General features: G+C 43.0%; 1 protein-coding gene across 1 annotated transcript in view; it reads right to left on the bottom strand.

Annotated features, from left to right (window-relative positions):
- LOC109769276 (probable RNA-dependent RNA polymerase 3) overlaps positions 1–5,956 on the bottom strand; it is a 37,251-nt gene extending 31,295 nt beyond the window's left edge. The window contains exons 1-5 of the mRNA XM_020328026.4: positions 5,458–5,956; positions 2,292–3,051; positions 1,935–2,064; positions 1,178–1,261; positions 585–756 (exon numbers count right to left, since the gene is read on the bottom strand). Coding sequence (XP_020183615.1) covers positions 585–756; positions 1,178–1,261; positions 1,935–2,064; positions 2,292–3,051; positions 5,458–5,788 — 1,477 coding nt within the window. The 5' untranslated portion in view covers positions 5,789–5,956. The remainder of the gene's footprint in view (positions 1–584; positions 757–1,177; positions 1,262–1,934; positions 2,065–2,291; positions 3,052–5,457) is intronic.
- Positions 5,957–22,039: the final 16,083 nt, after the last annotated feature.

Raw genomic sequence — 22,039 nt, 5'->3', positions numbered from 1 at the left:
TCTTCGATCCAGCATTCGCCGCAGCGTGAAGCATGTTCTTGTGCAGTGGGTTGGGGCTTCTGAAGATGATGCAACATGGGAGCCGTTGGATGAGTTCATTGCTCGCTTTCCCACGTTTCAGCTCGAGGACGAGCTGTTTGTGGAGGGAGGGAGAGATGTTATGTGGGGAACCACATATGGTCGGAGGGCCAAAGCCCTGGTCGTACCACCCCCTGGTCCAGCCCAAAGTGGCTAGGATTCATGTACTGCTTCAATTAGTTATTAAGGTTCAGATTCGTATTAGGTTCAGAGTCCAGATTAGTTAGTAGGTTCAGATTCGAAATAAGTGCAGAGTCCAGATTAGAACTTGTTCCAGAGTCCAGATTGTATTTCCTTTGAGTCAGCTTGTCAACCAAGCTATTCCTGTTATATATGGGGCTTCTCCCACGATCAATAAAGCATTAGAATTCAGAGTATTACTATCCTTTAGGCCTTAAGAGTAATTAGAGTTTGTTCCAGAAATCGTCTGTACAGTATACACACTCCTCGGTATGGCAATCTTGTTAACAAGGAAAAACTGAGAATATTATACGAGGAGAACTTACCAAAAAAACGGTAGCGGCGTAAACCCAGAATAATACCATCTTCAGCAACCTTATGGTAAGGTAGAAAATCAGTCACAGACTCTGAAGATTGCCCCATAAACTTTACCAAGAGGACGTTATCATCACCAACAATTTTTTGCAAATGAGTCCGTGTATTTTGTACATACGGTCCCTGTCTCCAGTCAAATAAAGTTAAATATAAGATTGGTCTGACCTTCAAATAGAAATTCCTTGTTTAACGCAACATTTGTCGATTTTGGTCCCTAAACGAATTACTTTTGTTGACATTTGCTTAAATATTTGTAGTTCTACTAGCATACTACGCATGATTTACCAACTTATGCAATCACAATCACCTGATTATCATAAAATGCATATTTACACTTTGTTAGAGCTTGCCCAGTATGCGTGTCTGGAATACACCTATATGTGAATCTAGAGGAACAAACAAACTCAAAATGAATCAACAGAAACAATTAAAACAAACATGGCCGGTAGGTGTGCATACATCGAATAGCAGGTCATCAACATAATATCACAGTGAAACAATAAATATAAGAAGATGATGCAGAAATATTAGAAGTGTCACAAACCTTGAAAAGTTTCACTACAGAATCCCCTGTTATCTCTACAATACAATGGTAGACTCTTGTTGCACCTGGGTCGGAATCAAGGTTCTACAAGCATCAAGTTGAGAAAAGGAGAATAATTCTATCAGCCTCAAGGTATCATTTATTATAGAGGGAAAATCAAATATATATGCCAGTACATTATTCTCATTGAGAGAGATTATTCTTGCTGCGTAATGTGTCTATAATAATTCTTACAAGGAGTGCGAAAACTGCGAGTGGAGACATGGAATTGATAGCAGACAAGGTTCAAAATAACAAAACTATGAACAAATCCATTCATCTAGTTGTATCGCTAAAGGATTTCAGAACTATGATGAATCAGTGCGACTGTACAAAATATAGCAGCCAAAAAAATAAAGGGGAAATGACATGTGATGTCCCATCTAGCCAACAAACCAGCTGCAGCAATTTCAAGCTGTTTTTTGCATGTAATTAATTCTACTTGTTTTTCTACTTTGAAATCAATTAATTCAAGTGTTAGTTAGGCACAAGTTGTGATATACATGTTCGGCATAATACGCATGACGTTACGATATACATTCATGTGCAAACTAAAAGCCAAAACACTTGAATCTTTCTGCACATCTGCAAATTATATATAGCTCTGGTTCCATTGGATGGATATATCATGTGCTACTATGATAGAAGAGCATCATACTTGACCATTGTTAAGAGACCTATCATGAAATAAGATAAAACAAGAGATTGATTAAAAAACCTTCACTCTATCTGAAAATTTTATATACTTGTAACCAAATGCTCTCCAGATTTCTGACTCAAACTGAACCATGGAAAGGTGCTTGAAGGATCTAATATAGTCCACAGATAGTTCATCTTCTATCCTCTTCCTGTAAATCAAATAGAAGATATAACAGGAACTGCATCACATATACAAGACAGTTTTGCCTTAAAGGTTAAATTTTACTGGGAACAAGAGGCACATGTAATTTAGGAAATAGTGATTGTCTGGATAAGCCATCCATGGAAGTGAACAAATTAAACGTTTTGATTCTATTTGCTAACAAGTATAACAAAACCATGTACTCCAAAAACTGTAACTCAAAGAGGAACTCACTGACGAAGGTATGCAAAAATCATAAATCTCTTCATGAACTCCAATTCCTCCAGTGCTTGCATTTGAGGACTTGCTTTCTCCCTCAATGCATTTTCTGTGGCATGATAGGTTGCACAACTTGGCGCCATTGCCCATGCTGGGCTATGTGGGCTTCCTGACGGAAGAACCATTCGCTGAACAGGTCTTGAAAGATCCCGCACAGGGCTTGGTGTGGAAACACTTCTCGGAGGTGTATGAATGGCATTTGGTATGGGGCTTTCAATCCTCATATCATTATGCAGCCCAATGGACATGCAATGGCCAGGGCTACCCCCCTGCATCATAACATCAGGAGTAGGAGCATAGTCCAGGTTCAGGAGCGGGATCCAAGCGCGCGGGTTCTCGCCTGCCATCCATGGCAGGGTTGGAACTGGCATCATAGCAGGTGTCATTGAGGATGGGTTCTCGGCTGCCATCCTGGGCCGGGTTGTTGCTGGCATCATAGCAGGAGTCATTGCTCGGATAGGATCATTAATCTGAATGTCATCCTGGATTTGCAAGGAGGCCCGACTAGATGGAGTATTAGCTGCCACCGTGGCCACGTTTGGTTCTATACAAACAATTTCTCTGACAGGACCCATGTTATCTTGCAAATTGATAGGCCATGGTTGACTGGGACTCCCAGCATGGTTTGACGGACGAAAAGCTATCTCTTCAGTGTAAGGGCTTTGAACATCAACTTGATCATCGCTATGGTACTGTGGCCCAGATACAGAGTCATCTGTTTAACCAAAGATTTCATGGTTAGTTCAAGGAACATTACAGTATATACAACATAAAAGCAAAGAATCGTCAATCTAGCAAGGAGAACGAGAAGCAGACTCAATTGAATGAATACAGAAAAATATTCCACATGAACAATATGCATAGCAAATCAGGCATGGTTGCAAAGGCAGGAAGTGTGGAAACAAGAAAACACCGATACTTATTCGTATCAGATACCGTATCCGATACCGATTCTTTCCTGATACGTCCCCGATACCTCTCAGGCTCTAGTAGTGCTGGTGGTGGGCTCCTTTCCCCTGCTCCCCTTTCTCTCTAAGTGAACTTAAAGTTCGGTAAATTGCTGCTACCCTTTGGCTGCTGGTTCTTGCTTTTGTTGAAATCATGGATAAGAAGATAGAAGATAATGGACTGCACTTACGAAATACTCCCTCCGTCCCAAAATAAGTGTTGCTGATTTAGTACAAAGTTTGTACAAAAGGTCCGCCAACTTAAAAAAAGAAAGGGTAGTGACTACTGTGCTGCGGTGTTGAGGTATAGTTTCCTCAAGAATTCAATCAGCGACAGAATCTGGTAACCCTGGAAAACAACATTGAGGAAGAAGCAATTTTGTTGCTGCCCATACCTATAAGAAAGCTAGCCCTCCGAGAAACAAAGTGGGACCCTGACCTCGTGAATCATTTGATTTGATGTATGCACTGTCATTATCTGGGTAGTTGAAGTCTTGGCCAACCATCTAGAAACGTTGTTGCCTGGAACCTATGGCAGATCAGAAATGTGGTATATTCTCGCACTTTGCTCCAGTGCAATTGGCATGGACGATAGTGCAACATTATAAGGAATGGTTTTCGTGTATTAGAAAGGAAGGGAAAACCTCATGTTCCATCTCTTCTTTTAGGGGCCAAACAAACTATGCTGTAAGAATGCATGCTTCTGAAGGAATATAATTGGCAAATATAGCCATGAAGTCTTTCAGAAGTCACGAGAAACATTTTATCAGCATTGTAAACCATTTTATTGGTGTTTGTTATGGACCTTTTGCTAGGTCCTCCACTTCTCACACAGAGAGGTCGAGATTACAGGAGGAAGCACTGAGGCTTTTGCAGGAGGCTGCTGCAATGGCCAAGTGTGATCCTGACATACTGTATAGCCTTGCTTCAGAAAATGCAATGCAGCTGTTGGAAATGCAACAGAATGTCTTGAGAAATGGTGACTGGAAGTTCAGTTAGTGCCTGGAAGTTGTTAATTCTGGTGTTATCTGCACAACAGAATTTACAAGAAGCTGAAGCAGTAGCAGATATCGGAAGCAAAAGTAGAGAGGTTTCTGGTGCTTCTTGCTCTGCTCTGTCTGGTAATTTCTCCTCTGTGGAATGCCCTTTAGATCTGTGCTGCTATATTGCTCCTTGCGCCTGGTATGCTAGTTCACCGCTGTATACGACAAAGGAGAATTGGTTTGCACCAGAGACTAGCAGGAAATCCTTGCAAAACAGAGCTTTCTTAATTGATTAATTGGCTATGTCGTGTCACTGCACCTTACTGAGATCAGCATACTTGGCCATGTCATGTCGCTGATTTAGAACAAAGTTTGTACAGTTATTTTGGGACGGAGGGAGTATATGCTAAATGGCTTGGTGCTTAATTGATACCATATTTTTTATATTATTTTCAAAAATAGTCAAACATATTCCCATATTGATAGCATATTCTACGTATATCGCCCCGATACTGATACACATATTCGTATTGGTGATACTGATACATGTATCCGCATCAGTGCAATCTACTCCCTCCGTTTCTAAATATTTGTCTTTTTAAAGATTTCAAATGGACTACCACATACGGATGTATATAGTCATACTTTACAGTGTAGATTCACTCATTTTGCTCCGTATGTAGTCACTTGTTGAAATCTCTAGAAAGACAAATATTTAGGAACGGAGGGAGTAGTGTGGAAACATCATTATACTGAACATGTGCCAAGAATGCTCTGTCTTTCAAACGATAGCATGCCTAATAAGAAGAATCCAAAAGCACTACTTGGCGAACGGCAAAGAAGAATATGATGACGAAATCAACAAAAGAAAAGAACATGGCCATTTTGGTGATCCCTACTGCCGAGCATGAAGCAGATCCACCCGAACAACAGAAAGAAAGCACCACTTATTTTCCATTGAAACGTGGGAGTATTTCCAAAAATAGAGCAGGAACCGAGGATCCAGCCGTTAAATTTGAATTAAAAGGATCACTTTCGCCACAAAATGCAGTACTGCGACAGCCGCATCCCCGCAAAATGCACCATCGTGAGAACCAACAAATGCACACTCATCCCCTAACTCTAACTGCATTCCACATCCAACCAAGCAGACCATATACAATAAATAAAAGGGGGGAAAGGGTGGCTCACCTCCCTGCGAAGGGCCGGAGCTGCAACAGGCGGCGCTCTCGGCGGGAGGGATGCCCCGCGCGTTGCGCTGCATCATCTCAAAGTCCTTGTCGGCCTTGTCCGCCAGGTACCTGATGAAGCCGGAGAGCGTCTTGACGGGCGTCCGGGAGTCGGCGATCGTGCGCAGCACCCGCGCCGCCGCCGCCTCGCCGAGCCCCGCGAGCCGCTGCCGCGCGTCAGGGCCGGCGGGCTGCCCCAGGCGCGCCTCGAGCCGCGCGAGCTCCGCGCCCACGGCCGCCGGGAGCGGCGGGGCCGCGCGCGTCCGCTGGGTCGTCGGGCTCTGGTAACTCATCCTAGCTAGGGTTTAGGGTGCAGGGCCTCCGGCCGCGGTCCGCGGCGACGGCGGCGGCGCCGTTCCTTCGCGGCTGGGCAAATGCCAGCTCGCGACGGTGGAGCGGAGAGACCGAGAGGGACGGTGAGGGGAATCGAACTGCGGCAGGGGAGGGGAGGGGAAAGCTGCCGCCTGCACTGATCACGGGCACTGGCGCGACGCTGCGGGGGAGGGGGAGGGGGGAAGGAGGCGGCGGGGGTGGGGCCCGCGTAACGTTGGTGTGGGCTTGAGCGGCGACCTGTGTTTTTGGTGTTGTGGGACGAGGGAACCGCGCCGACCCTGGCTTTGCTCGGAAGGACGGCCACGTGGCGGGATGCGGGGAATCTTCGGAAAGGACGGATGGTGGGCCCGGGTGTCAGGGAGCTGCAGGGCATGCAGGGGTCGTCGTATTGTACACGTTACCTTTGCCTTTGCGCGAGCTGTTCCAATCCCATAGTTTGCTGCAGAAAAGATTCCGAGCGAAATCCGGAAGGAATCGATTCTGTGTCCTTCCTACTGGGCTACTGGCAGTGGCACGTCCACTCCTCCCCGTCGTCGTCCGGCTGAGCTATTTGATATTCAAATGTTCAAAAAGGCTTCCCTCCCGACCTAGAGGAGCCAACCAATAGTATTTTTTGGTTTAAGTTCCACCACGTGTTTAAATAACAAAATGTTGTCCTCGTAAAAAAGAAAATAATAAAATGTTAATGCATGTCATAACAAATATTATTTCATCTGCATATCTAATTTTATTTATTAAAAGCATGGTTAAAATGTGACCCAGAATACTTCAGTTGTAGCTTTTTTTTGGCAAAGAGGAGTTTTATTCCAAAATTATAGGATTACAATCTACTGGCAAGAGATCCTCGATACATGGAGGGCCTCTCTGAAGCCAAACAGCAGTACACGATTTTGTACGGCTGAAATTAGCCAGACAATCTGCTATCCTATTTTGATCCCTACAAATCTTCTGGGGAATAAACTCCCTCTCCTCCATCAGGGCCTTGATCTCAGCTACCAAGTGCCCATAAGCTGAACGTGAGAGATTCTCATTTGATAAGATGGACAGAGCCTCAATTGAATCTGACTGGACGATCACTTGCAGTTCTGTGTGTTGGAGAGCTAAAGCCATGCCTTGCATAAGCACATGGATCTCTGCTTCAAGAGCATCATTGCATCTGAATAAAACCCTATAAGCAGCAAAGATGACCGAACCGTCATGACGTCGTAGCACCATACCAGTCGCAGCGGAGCCATCATGAACAGAAAAGGAACCATCCACCGAGAGCGCCGCCTGGCCCACTGGAGGAGGAGGCCATGGCACACACTGGCCGCTACCCATAGGTTCCGGAGTCAGGACCTCCAACAGGGTCATTTTACCTTTGATAATCTCTTCAGTGCTATATCTCCGAGCAAGATCTAAGGACTTTAGATAACTGACCAAGAAATCAACACTTATTTCCAACGGAGGAACTACCTTGCCATGTGCTATATCTGACCTGAGACTCCAAATACGCCAAATAAGCAAAATAACCATGTCACGAACTTGATCAGAACATCCAGATAAAACATGTAACAGCCACTCCTCGCCATTGTCTATCAGTTGGTCCGTCGCCGGTAGCGGCCAGAACTCACGCATGGCCTCCCAAAGGGCCCTTGCATGGCCGCATGTAATTAAAGCATGGAAGGAACTCTCCACCTCAAGGCCACACACAGGACATGTTCCACGATTTGAGAGATGTCTAGTCACTTTGCATTCATTTGTTGCTAAGGCCCCAGCCGTAACCTTCCAGGCAGTGACCCGCATCTTGAGCGGAACTTTCGCTCGCCAGATACATGACCATAGAGAATGCTCACCACCCGGGCAGGTACTGGAAGCACCACCTGCAAAATTATCCTCGTGTTCATGTGTAGCCAGCCGGTAAGCACTCTTCACACTAAATCTCCCATTCTTTTCAGGGCCCAGGCAAGGAAATCATGACGATTCCTAGGTGAAGTCCGAATTTTCAAAATATGATGTACGTCCATAGGCCAAAAATGCTCCTCAAGTCGCTCCATATTCCATGCACCATTATTTTCAAGAAAATCAAAAACACGATTAAACCTAGAGTATCTCTTAGGCGTAACCGGCCGGTAATCATGGCCACGCGGAATCCATGGATCACGCCATGCTTTAACCGCAGCACCGTCACCCACTCTCCATATAATACCCTTCTTAACCAGATCCAGGCCATAAACAATACCTTTCCATACTGCCGATGAGTTCTCCGGAAACACAGTATCAAGAATATTACCGTTCGGATAATACTTGGCCTTTAGAAGGCGGGCACACAAACTATCAGGGGAATCAATTAAACGCCAAGCCTGTTTAGCCAACATAGCTTGGTTAAATGCTCTCATGTCTCTGAACCCCATGCCGCCTTTTGATTTCGGCAGAGTCATTTTGTCCCACTTTAACCACGCCATCTTCTTCTTGCCATTCTCAACACCCCACCAATATTGACGCATCAGTCGGGCTAGCTCGTCACATACTGACGCTGGTAATCGAAAAACACTCATGACATAACTGGGTATAGCTTGCGCCACTGACTTAATCAAAATCTCCTTATTACCGGAAGACATATATTGTTCACTCCAATCCACCAACCTCTTCCTCATATTAGACTGAAGCGTCTCAAATCTCCCTTTATGCATTCTTCCTTCTGGAACTGGCAAGCCTAGATATTTTGGCTCAAATACTTCTGTCGTTATTTCCACCAATCTCTTTACTTACTCCGTGACTGTCGGTGCACAATTATCAGAAAACAGGATGGAACACTTCGATGGATTAATAAGTTGTCCAGTAGAAGCTGCATAAGTGCTCAACAAACCTTTGACAATCGCTGCCTGTTGTACGGAAGCCTTAAAGAATAACAAGGAATCATCTGCAAACAACAAATGTGAAATAACCGGCGCCCTTCGACAGATCTGGACTCCTTCGAACCCACCCTCCAGTTTTGCTCTGGTGATCAGGGCAGATAAAGCATCAGCAACAAACAAGAACAAAAAAGGTGATAGAGGATCACCTTGACGGAGCCCACGAGTCGGTCTGAAGGACTCCAATAACTTCCCATTAAACTTGACCGAATATTTCACCGATGTGACACAAGCCATTATACGCGTAATCCATGATGCAGAGAAACCCCACTTGGCTAAGGCTTTTTCCAAAAAATCCCAATCAACACGATCATAAGCTTTTGATAAGTCTAGCTTGTATGCACAATAAGCAGGATCATTATTCTTTAGAGACTGAATAAAATCGATGCACTCGAAAGCAATAATAGAATTATCGGAGATAAGACGCCCTGTAACAAAGGCACTCTGATTTTCTGAAATAAGCTCCACAAGAAAGGGTTGTAATCGGTTCACCATGCACTTCGACACAATCTTATAAACCACGTTGCAAAGACTTATTGGTCTAAAATCCTTAAGTTCCTTGGGGTGTGGAACCTTTGGGATTAAGACAATAGCGGTGTCATTTACGCCCTCCGGCATAATTCCAGTCACAAAAAAATCCAAAATAGCGGCAATAATTTCAGATTTAAGGACTGCCCAGTTGCGCTGATAAAACCGTGCAGGGAACCCGTCCGTACCTGGTGCCTTAAGAGGACCCATTTGAAATAGTGCATCAGAGACCTCCTTTTCAGAAAAAGGAGCACACAAGGCAGTATTCATCTCCTCGATCACCTTGGGAGTAATACTGTCCAATAACACCTGAGGATTTAAAGTGGATCCTTAGTGTAAACTTCCTTAAAATACGAGCATGCCATGCGCTCCATATCAGAAGGACCATCACTCCAAGTCCCATCATTCTTGCGTAGAGGCTGGATATAATTGCGTCGCGCTCTCCAAACCGCTCGGCGATGGAGGTAGCTAGTATTCCGCTCGCCCTCCTTCAACCAAGTGATGCGTGACCGTTGCAGCCATAGCATTTCCTCACGATAGAGTAGTTCATCCAGTTCACTCATTTTTTGCCGGATAGCAACACGGTTCGCGTTGTCCGTTTGCAAGTCTGCTAATTCCCCACGGAGCCGCTCAATGTCCCGTGTAACATGACCAAAGTTGGCCTTGCTCCACTCCCGTGGGCTTCTCATCATCACTTTAAGAGAGTCTGCAACCGAGCACTTTTAGAGAATAGGCCTTTAGTCCCGGTTCGCAAAGGCCATTAATCCCGGCTGTGCAACCGGGACTAAATATGCGCGACTAAAGGCCCCCCCTTTAGTCGCGCCTCTTACGAACCGCGACTAAAGGTCCGTCCACGTGGGCGCCAGGAGTCCGTCGGGGCGGAGGACCTTTAGTCCTGGTACTAAAGGCCTCCTCCGCAGGTTTAGGGTTTTAGCCCCCCTAAACCTGGTTTTTTTACGAATTTTTTTATTTATTTTTTATTTTCAAATTTCTGAATTATTTTAACCTCTAATCTCTAATCACCACCCCTCATCACTACTCAATTTATCCTCTAATCTCTAATCACCCCTCATCATTCCAAATCATCTAACTTCCCGGACGGTCACCCATCCTCTCACTACTCCAGCCTGAGCACGCTTAACTTCCGGGTTCTATTCTCTCTCGTTTCCAAGTCTGCACTTGTTGTTTTCCTGACAATAGTAGGATGTCAATTCTATTAACCCTCAGGAATTTAGCTTGAGCATGAAGTGACACATTTCACTGTTTGAGTTTGAAACTATTGTTTTAAAAAACAATAATTATTTAGTAACACTAATATTTCTGGAATAATTAGTTTGACCATTGTTTGACCACTGTTTGACCACAGTTTGACCAGATTTCACCAAAATTTAAAAAAAAACTGAAATAATTATTTAGTAATACTAATATTCTAGAATAATTAGTTTGACCATTGTTTGACCACAGTTTGACCATAATTTGAAATTTTTTGAATTTTTTTGCCTCTCCAGATCTTAAAAGCCCCGTATCTTTTTTCTGTTAGGTTTTTGAGGATTTTGAAAATGTTTAACGGGGTTCCCCCCGTTAAATTCGGATGTAACTTTTCGAGTAGATGATTTTTCATATAAAAAACTTTTTCATCCGAGTTCGTATGCAAAAGTTATGCCCATTTTAAGAAATTCCAGAGAGATTTTGCAAATAAAGTCGAAATTCATATTTGTTAATTTTCCCAACAACTAGACCACATATCACATGAGAAACTTATTTTATTTTATTTTTTTGACATTTCCATCATTTTTTTTGGTTTTTCTAAAACTGAAAAGGCGGTCGGGGGGGGGGGGGAGAGTTTGATGGGTAGAGTATGTATGTGAGCATTGTGGTCATAGCGTGTTAAAAAAAGACATTGTTTTGTACGTGAATCTCGCTGAGGTTTTCTTTTCCCACACCAACATATTAGACGCTAATTTAGTCAAGGTTTTAGATTAATATTAGGGCATGCTATTTTGCTGAAATAAAACAGACACTTTTGGAGAGAAAAATAACACCGGTGACGAGTCCTATATATAGGGATGGGCCTTTAGTCCCGGTTGGCCTGGCCAACCGCGATTAAAGGCCTTCGGGCCAGCCTGAGGACCTTTAGTCCCGGTTGGCCAGGCCAACCGGGACTAAAGCCCCTCCCGTCCGCCAGCTGTCGACCGAGCGCGCTGGGCCCAGATAGTTGGTCGCGGGTCTCCTCCCGAACCGCGACTAAAGACCCTTTTTGTCGCGGTTCGATTATTTTGGGGACTAATGGGGGCGTATGGAAGCCTCTTTTTCTACTAGTGGAGCCCAAATTTCCATCTGGCCGCCTCCTCGCCCAAGTACTAGCCACCACATCCTGCAAAGAAGGATCACGTTCCCACATTATTTCATAGCGAGGCGATGAACGCCGTCTCGTATCCCCATCCTCAGGAGCTAGCTGAACCACGACAGGGCAGTGGTCAGAACATGACGACGCACGATGCAGTACCCTGGACACCGGAAACAGGTCACGCCAAGCCTCGTCGGCGCATACACGATCCAATCGAACACGTACATTACGATCCCCTTGCTGGCCATTATCATATGTGAAAGGCAGTCCGGAAAAACCCAAATCTTCTAGCTCACACACTAACAAGCAGTCCCGGAACGCTGTCATTTGTCCTTCAGCTCTCAAACTCCTCGACAGATGCTCATGCTGCCAAAGCGCCTCGTTAAAATCTCCACAAACCAGCCACGGAACCTGCGAGACTGCTCGAAGCCTTGATAGATGATCCCACATCAAGTGGCGATTCTCCACCCGGGGCTCGCCGTAGACGAAGGTTGCTCGCCACCTTGTACCATTACTGTCATCATCCACTAACACATCAATGTAGCGTGCGCACGAGTCAAGCACCGTGACCTGGAGTGACTCATCCCAGAATAAAGCCAACCCACCGCTCAGGCCATCACTGCCCACGCCACAGAAACCTCTCATCCCTAGTCTCCACTTCAATTTCTCAACTTTCTCAGATGCTTGTCGTGTCTCACGGAGGAAGACAAGCTTGGGGGAATTGGCTTTTGAGAGGGCCAAGACCTCGCGAACTGTCCGGCGGTTCCCCCCACCCCCGCAGTTCCAAAACATGAGATTCATTGATCCCGGGGCGGCTCCTCGCGAGAGCCCACCGATTTATTATCACTTAACTCAACGTCTGCATCCACCTTTGCACGCTTTCCAGAGAAACTAGATGAGAGAGAGTGCCCCGCAGATAGGCCATCCTCCTTTCCGTCAGTAATAGCTAAGATCCCCAGGGCTGATGTGTTGCTTGGAGGCACCTCAACGCCCAAGTTCAGCCTTTTCCTGGAGCTTATATCGACGTCCATAATTTCATGATTATATTTGTTTGGGCTAGCAGCTGTATTAGCTGAGTCTGGATCAACCGGAGCAGTACCATTACCATCAGACTTGTGAGCATCCTTCCCTTGAGGACGACTCATCTTGCTGCCCCCATTATCTCCCCACTGATTTTGAACATATTCTGATCTTGGATGGTTTGGCGGGTCAGCGTACAACCAATCACCAAACTTCATGTTCTTCTCATCATGTACTCCGGTTCCGCACTCCTTAAAGTCATGACCCACTAAGCCACAAACCTTACAAAAACGAGCAAGCTTTTCATAGCGAACAAGGAATATCTGAGCTTCCCAGCTCGCACAATACTGACAAACTTAGTCAAAGGCAATCTAACATCATGGCGCACACGCACTCTGACATAGTCTCCTTTAGTGTTGCCGTTTACACTAGTGCAGAACCGGCCTTTAGCGCCGGTTCGTAAGGGCCTTTAGTGCCGGTTCCACAACCGGCACTAAAGAGTGGGGACTAAAGGTTTCCCCCTTTAGTACCGGTTCATCACGAACCGGCGCTAAAGTGCCACCACGTGGCACGAGCCAGGCCCGTGTGCGTGCAGGACATTAGTACCGGTTGGTAACACCTACCGGTACTAAATGTTTGGGGGTGTTTTGGTATTATTTTTTATTTTTCCTTTGATTTTGTGTTTTCAATTTAATTTAGTGATTATTTTAGTTGTTAAATCATTAGGTGAAAGTACCGCAGATTAGTTTCGACTGGATGCATGTGGATCCTAGCTAAGTGATCAAGTATATGCCATATCCATATTATACTTGATCACTTTAGGTGATCAAGTATAATATGGATATGGCATATATTTGATCACTTAGCTAGGATCCATCCAGCTGAAACTAATCTGCGGTTTCTTTCATAAATGATATAATAACTCATCATCATCATCATCATATTAATGTAAGAACTCTTGCATCATATCATCAACAACAGTAAACTAGCTAGCTAAAAATCATCCTAGTCGTCATTACCACTGTTTAATCATCATAGTCATTACCGCTATCTAATCAGCACCAACACTAGCTTAAAGAAAAAACATTCACTTGTACCAGAAGCAAAGATATCATCGAGTTCAACATGATCATCATATTATAAGCGTTCATAACACCACAAAAGCAAATCACCCTTTGAGATTAAGTTCAGGACAAAGAACACGGACATGGGAGGACAAAAGTACTAAGAGCATGAATTAGCTAAATCACTCCTGCTGCTCTCTCTCAGATAAAATAGCATAGAACATGTATAGCTCTCCTGATTCATCACACTGGAGCATGCAGATGAACCTGTCTCCTAATCGTGGGTTGCGCTTCTCATTGCTGCCCGCTAGTACTTCTCTGGGATCGTTAACAATTTTGCTCCAATCTTTCACTATTAAGCATTCATCCCTTTTAGAAATCCTGAATGCACTCATGTGCAATGTAGGATATCTTGGTCGTAAACTAACCATTGACATGTGACCTTTAGTCTCGATCCACTGAGGCACAACTGTCATCGGGAGTCCCTGTTGAAGAACATCGTATAGTAATTAATATACTTAGCAATGAAAGTTTAGCAAAAAATAATGTATGCAAAAGATGCACTGAGGACAAATAGTAAAAATCTTACCATCTTTCGTAAATAGATGTGACCGTAGTTCAATACGATCACTATTGGTCGCACGTTTTGAGTACTAACATTTCTAAGTGCAGGAGGAAATTTGTCTTAACAGTATGAAGATCCTCAAGCCATGAAACATAATGACTTATCTCCTCGCAGTTTAGTTCAGCTCCGGGACAGTAGTAGGTCCTGTGTACCAAGCGCCGGACATGTTTGCTTGAATGGAAATAAGCTGTCAATAGAAATTAGTTGTCAACTATTTTTGAATAAACAATATCAAAGACATAAATATGGTTGAGAAACTCACATAATGGTAGAACTGGAGGCGTCTGCACATCGACCCGGATGTCTCTATTACCTTCAATATCATCTTCCGGACGAATATCAAAGGTGATAACCATATGAGGCTCAAATGCATAAGCCTTGCATAGTGCTTGCCAAGTTTCGCATTCAAAATAGGTGTACGTGTCTGCATTGTATAATTTGACGTTGAAAGTATAACCATGCTCGGTCTTCAGGTAAACTCTCTTTACCTCCATAGTTTCCATAGCACTGAAACCTATCTTATCCAAGACAAAAATTCTTGCATGGCAGGGATGCGCTAGTAGAATAGTGAAAATTTAAAATTATAAGTTGAAGCAAATGAAGTATATATAAGTCATGCTTAATTACGAAAAAAGACTTGTCGTTGTGACTTACTGTATCCACTTCGAAGGTCTCATCCAGCTTGATACTGAAGCGCCTATCATCAACAAGGAAATTTCTGTCGCACAGGCCGCGCTGGTCTTCACAGTATTCGCACTTAATGAAATCTTTTTCGTCGTCAGACGACATTTCCTATGTTCATATAGGTGAAACATTAAACACTTACTAGCTCTATTAATTCAACTAATTCAACTACTTCTATTAGTTCAACTAGTTCTATTAATTCAACTAAGCATTTAATAAAAATAAACTTGTTCTATTAATTTTTTTACTAAAATAAAGTAGCTAGTTCTATATAGTAATATTGTAATTAGATCATCAAATCTCAGATATCTAAATTTTCTTACTAAAAATAAACTAGTTCTATTAATTCAACTAATTCAACTAAGAATTTACTAAAAATAAACTAGTTCTATTAATTTTCTTACTAAAATATATAAAGTAGCTATATATAGTAATATTTTAATTAGATCATCAAATCTCATATACCTAAATTTTCTTACTAAAAATAAACTAGTTCTACTAATTCAACTAGTTCAACTAAGCATTTACTAAAAATAAACTAGTTATATTAATTCAACTAGTTCAAATAATCTCATATACCTAAATTTTCTTACTAAAAATAAACTTGTTCTATTAATTTTCATACTAAAAATAAACTAGTTATATTAATTCAACTAGTTCAAATCTCATATATATACCTAATTAATATCTAGCTAATTCATCTAAAATTGACATTAATATTTAACATCTTTTCCATATAATTCATCTAACATTAACATTCTAACATTCTTATCTACGTAATTCATCTAACATTAATCTAAACAACAGAAAACGGAAAATAAGTAAAAAAAAGTGTGTGTGTGTGTGTGTGTGTGTGTGTATGTGTGTGTACCAGCGGGGGGCGGCGGCATACGGGCGGCGGCGCGAGACGGCGATGCGACGGGGACGGCGCGACGACGGGCGGCGGGCCGAGGGCGACGGCGCGATCGAGACGGCGACGTAGTATGGGGCGGCGGCGACGGGCGGCGGGGGCGACGGCGGACGACGGGCGGCGGGGGCGACGGCGGTGACGGCAACGACGGGCGGCGGGGGCGACGGCGCGCAGCGGGGCCGGCGAGGGTGGCGCGCGATGGGCGACGGCGGCGATGTCGCGCGAAGAAGTTGGAGAAGAAGTGGGTCGATGAAACTGATTTTTTCGTAAGTGACATATATATAGGAGGGGCCTTTAGTACCGGTTGGAGCCACCAACCGGTACTAAAGGCCAATTTTCGCCAGGTCAAGCGGCGGGAAACGGCCCCCTTTAGTACCGGTTCGTGGCTTGAACCGGTACTAAAGGCCCACGCATTAGTACCGGTTGGAGCCACCAACCGGTACTAATGGTTGTGCGCTGCCACCAGCGGTGCACAATGTTTAGTCCCACCTCGCCGAGCGAAGGGCAGCCGCACTGGTTTATAAACCCAGCCGCGGCTGCTCCTTCGAACTTCTCTATATAGCAGGCTTCTGGGCCTAACTTCGGCGCGCTGCCCTGTGAGCCTGCTGGACCTTCTGGGCCTGTATTTGCAAACCCTAGGTCTGGCAGGCCCACTGGGCAGCGCCCCAAAATTTTTTTATATAGTTTTTTTCTTTTCTGCATTATTTATTTTCTTCTATTTATTTTTGAGTAAATTTTTTATATAATTTTTTGTCTCTGTTTTATTTATTTTCTACTATTTATTTCTGAGTAGTTTTTTTGCTGTATTTAGTTTCTTTAGAATATAATGATTTTTTATATAGTTTTTGTCTTTTATGCATTATTTATTTTCTGCTATTTATTTTTGAGTAATTTTTTTATATAGTCTTTTCTGTTTTATTTATTTTCTTCTATTTATTTCTGAGTAGTTTTCGCCGTGACCCTCTCTACTCTTTTGCACATGCTATGTGGGTGAAATGATGATACCATGCCAAGTTCCAACATTTTCAGAGTTCATTTTGTAGCGATTTTCAATTTCACCGTCATTTAGCTCTCTAAACAAATCGGTAAATGACTGAAAAACAGCAAATGATGTCAGAACGTGTTGGAAATTGATGACGTCGCTTTGAATGATGCATATTGACCGCAAAAATAAGCTGGAGTTCAAATAAGTTTAAAAAACATTGAAGTGCCCGTGTAACAGATGAGTTCTCGTCCGAAACCGTGATACTCCGAAAGAGATTGTCCAGTTTGTACATGAGGTGCGTCCAATTTGCGCCGTCACCCTCTCTACTCTTTTGCACATGCTATGCGGGTGAAATGATGATACCATGACAAGTTCCAAATTTTTCAGAGTTCATTTTGTAGTGATTTTCAATTTCACCGTCATTTAGCTATCTAAACAAATCGGTAAATGACTGAAAAACAGCAAATGATGTCAGAACGTGTTGGAAATTGATGACGTCGCTTTGAATGATGCATACTGAACGCAAAAATAGGCTGGAGTTCAAATAAGTTTAAAAAACATTGAAGTGCCCGTGTAACAGATGAGTTCTCGTCCGAAACCCTGATACTCCGAAAGAGATTCTCCCGTTTGTACACGAGGTGCGTCCAGTTTTCGCCGTGACCCTCTCTACACTTTTGCACATGCTATGCGGGTGAAATGATGATACCATGCCAAGTTCCAACATTTTTAGAGTTCATTTTGTAGTGATTTTCAATTTCACCGTCATTTAGCTCTCTAAACAAATCGGTAAATGACTGAAAAACAGCAAATGATGTCAGAACGTGTTGGAAATTGATGACATCGCTTTGAATGATGCATACTGAACGCAAAAATAGGCTGGAGTTCAAATAAGTTTAAAAAACATTGAAGTGCCCGTGTAACAGATGAGTTCTCGTCCGAAACCCTGATACTCCGAAAGAGATTGTCCAGTTTGTACACGAGGTGCGTCCAGTTTGCGCCGTCACCCTCTCTACTCTTTTGCACATGCTATGCGGGTGAAATGATGATACCATGACAAGTTCCAACATTTTCAGAGTTCATTTTGTAGTGATTTTCAATTTCACCGTCATTTAGGTCTCTAAACAAATCGGTAAATGACTGAAAAACAACAAATGATGTCAGAACGTGTTGGAAATTGATGACGTCGCTTTGAATGATGCATACTGAACGCAAAAATAGGCTGGAGTTCAAATAAGTTTAAAAACATTGATGTGCCCGTGTAACAGATGAGTTCTCGTCCGAAACCCTGATACTCCGAAAGAGATTGTCCAGTTTGTACACGAGGTGCGTCCAGTTTTTGCCGTGACCCTCTCTACTCTTTTGCACATGCTATGCGGGTGAAATGATGATACCATGCCAAGTTCCAACACATTCAGAGTTCATTTTGCAGTGATTTTCAATTTCACCGTCATTTAGCTCTCTAAACAAATCGGTAAATGACTGAAAAACAGCAAATGATGTCAGAACGTGTTGGAAATTGATGACGTCGCTTTGAATGCTGCATACTGAACGCAAAAATAGGCTCGAGTTCAAAAAAGTTTAAAAAACACTGAAGTGCCCGTGTAACAGATGAGTTGTTGTCCGAAACCGTGATACTCCGAAAGAGACTGTCCAGTTTGTACACGAGGTGCGTCCAGTTTTCGCCGTGACCCTCTCTACTCTTTTGCACATGCTATGCGGGTGAAATGATGATACCATGCCAAGTTCCAACATTTTCAGAGTTCATTTTGTAGTGATTTTCAATTTCACCGTCATTTAGCTCTCTAAACAAATCGGTAAATGACTGAAAAACAGCAAATGATGTCAGAACGTGTTGGAAATTGATGACGTCGCTTTGAATGATGCATACTAAATGCAAAAATAGGCTGGAGTTCAAAACAGTTTAAAAACATTGAAGTGCCCATGTAACAGATGAGTTCTCGTCCGAAACCGTGATACTCCGAAAGAGATTGTCCAGTTTGTACACGAGGTGCCTCTAGTTTTCGCCGTGACCCTCTCTACTCTTTCTCACATGCTATGCGGGTGAAATGATGATACCATGCCAAGTTCCAACATTTTCAGAGTTCATTTTGTAGTGATTTTCAATTTCACCGTCATTTAGCTATCTAAACAAATCGGTAAATGACTGAAAACAGCAAATGATGTCAGAACGTGTTGGAAATTGATGACGTTGCTTTAAATGATGCATACTGAACGCAAAAATAGGCTGGAGTTCAAATAAGTTTAAAAACATTGATGTGCCCGTGTAACAGATGAGTTCTCGTCCGAAACCCTGATACTCCGAAAGAGATTGTCCAGTTTGTACATGAGGTGCGTCCAGTTTTCGCCGTGACCCTCTCTACACTTTTGCACATGCTATGCGGGTGAAATGATGATACCATGCCAAGTTCCAACATTTTCAGAGTTCATTTTGTAGTGATTTTCAATTTCACTGTCATTTAGCTCTCTAAACAAATCGGTAAATGACTGAAAAACAGCAAATGATGTCAGAACGTGTTGGAAATTGATGACGTCGCTTTGAATGATGCATACTGAACGCAAAAATAGGCTGGAGTTCAAATAAGTTTAAAAACATTGATGTGCCCGTGTAACAGATGAGTTCTCGTCCGAAACCCTGATACTCCGAAAGAGATTATCCAGTTTGTACACGAGGTGCGTCCAGATTTCGCCGTGACCCTCTGTACACTTTTGCACATGCTATGCGGGTGAAATGATGATACCATGCCAAGTTCCAACATTTTCAGAGTTCATTTTGTAGTGATTTTCAATTTCACCGTCATTTAGCTCTCTAAACAAATCGGTAAATGACTGAAAAACAGCAAATGATGTCAGAACGTGTTGGAAATTGATGACGTCGCTTTGAATGATGCATACTGAATGCAAAAATAGGCTGGAGTTCAAATAAGTTTAAAAAACATTGAAGTGCCCGTGTAACAGATGAGTTCTCGTCCGAAACCCTGATACTCCGAAATAGATTGTCCAGTTTGTACACGAGCTGTGTTCAGTTTTCGCCGTGACCCTCTCTACTCTTTTGCACATGCTATGCGGGTGAAATGATGATACCATGCCAAGTTCCGATATTTTCAGAGTTCATTTTGTAGTGACTTTCAATTTCACCGTCATTTAGCTCTCTAAACAAATCGGTAAATGACTGAAAGATAGCAAATGATGTCAGAACGTGTTGGAAATTGATGACGTCGCTTTTAATGATGCATACTGAACCCAAAAATAGGCTGGAGTTCAAATAAGTTTAAAAAACATTGAAGTGCCCGTGTAACAGATGAGTTCTCGTCCGAAACCCTGATACTCCGAAATAGATTGTCCGTTTGTACACGAGGTGCGTTCAATTTTCGCCGTGACCCTCTCTACTCTTTTGCACATGCTATGCGGGTGAAATAATGATACCATGCCAAGTTCCGATATTTCCAGAGTTCATTTAGTAGTGATTTTCAATTTCACCGTCATTTAGCTCTCTAAACAAATCGGTAAATGACTGAAAAACAGCAAATGATGTCAGAACGTGTTGGAAATTGATGACGTCGCTTTGAATGATGCATACTGAACGCAAAAATAGGCTGGAGTTCAAATAAGTTTAAAAAACATTGAAGTGCCCGTGTAACAGATGAGTTCTCGTCCGAAACCGTGATACTCCGAAAGAGATTCTCCCGTTTGTACACGACATGCGTCCAGTTTTCGCCATGACCCTCTCTACTCTTTTGCACATGCTATGCGGGTGAAATGATGATACCATGCCAAGTTCCAACATTTTCAGAGTTCATTTTGTAGTGATTTTCAATTTCACCATCATTTAGCTCTCTAAACAAATCGGTAAATGACTGAAAAACAGTAAATGATGTCAGAACATGTTGGAAATTGATGACGTCGCTTTGAATGATGCATACTGAACGCAAAAATAGGCTGGAGTTCAAATAAGTTTAAAAAACATTGAAGTGCCCGTGTAACAGATGAGTTCTCGTCCGAAACCCTGATACTCCGAAACAGATTGTCCAGTTTGTACACGAGGTGCGTCCAGTTTTCGCCGTGACCCTCTCTACTCTTTTGCACATGCTATGCGGGTGAAATGATGATACCATGCCAAGTTCCAACATTTTCAGAGTTCATTTTGTAGTGATTTTCAATTTCACCGTCATTTAGCTCTCTAAACAAATCGGTAAATGACTGAAAAACAGCAAATGCTGTCAGAACGTGTTGGAAATTGATGACATCGCTTTGAATGATGCATACTGAATGCAAAAATAGGTTGGAATTCAAATAAGTTTAAAAAACATTGAAGTGGCCGTGTAACAGATGAGTTCTCGTCCGAAACCCTGATACTCCGAAATAGATTGTCCAGTTTGTACACGAGCTGTGTTCAGTTTTCGCCGTGACCCTCTCTACTCTTTTGCACATGCTATGCGGGTGAAATGATGATACCATGCCAAGTTCCGATATTTTCAGAGTTCATTTTGTAGTGACTTTCAATTTCACCGTCATTTAGCTCTCTAAACAAATCGGTAAATGACTGAAAGATAGCAAATGATGTCAGAACGTGTTGGAAATTGATGACGTCGCTTTTAATGATGCATACTGAACCCAAAAATAGGCTGGAGTTCAAATAAGTTTAAAAAACATTGAAGTGCCCGTGTAACAGATGAGTTCTCGTCCGAAACCCTGATACTCCGAAATAGATTGTCCGTTTGTACACGAGGTGCGTTCAATTTTCGCCGTGACCCTCTCTACTCTTTTGCACATGCTATGCGGGTGAAATAATGATACCATGCCAAGTTCCGATATTTCCAGAGTTCATTTAGTAGTGATTTTCAATTTCACCGTCATTTAGCTCTCTAAACAAATCGGTAAATGACTGAAAAACAGCAAATGATGTCAGAACGTGTTGGAAATTGATGACGTCGCTTTGAATGATGCATACTGAACGCAAAAATAGGCTGGAGTTCAAATAAGTTTAAAAAACATTGAAGTGCCCGTGTAACAGATGAGTTCTCGTCCGAAACCGTGATACTCCGAAAGAGATTCTCCCGTTTGTACACGACATGCGTCCAGTTTTCGCCATGACCCTCTCTACTCTTTTGCACATGCTATGCGGGTGAAATGATG

This window comes from Aegilops tauschii, chromosome 3 (assembly GCF_002575655.3).
Source record: "Aegilops tauschii subsp. strangulata cultivar AL8/78 chromosome 3, Aet v6.0, whole genome shotgun sequence".
NCBI classification, from domain to species: Eukaryota; Viridiplantae; Streptophyta; class Magnoliopsida; order Poales; family Poaceae; genus Aegilops; species Aegilops tauschii.
The sequence above is the reverse complement of the archived record's forward strand: the minus strand, read 5'-3'. Positions and strand labels throughout refer to the sequence as shown.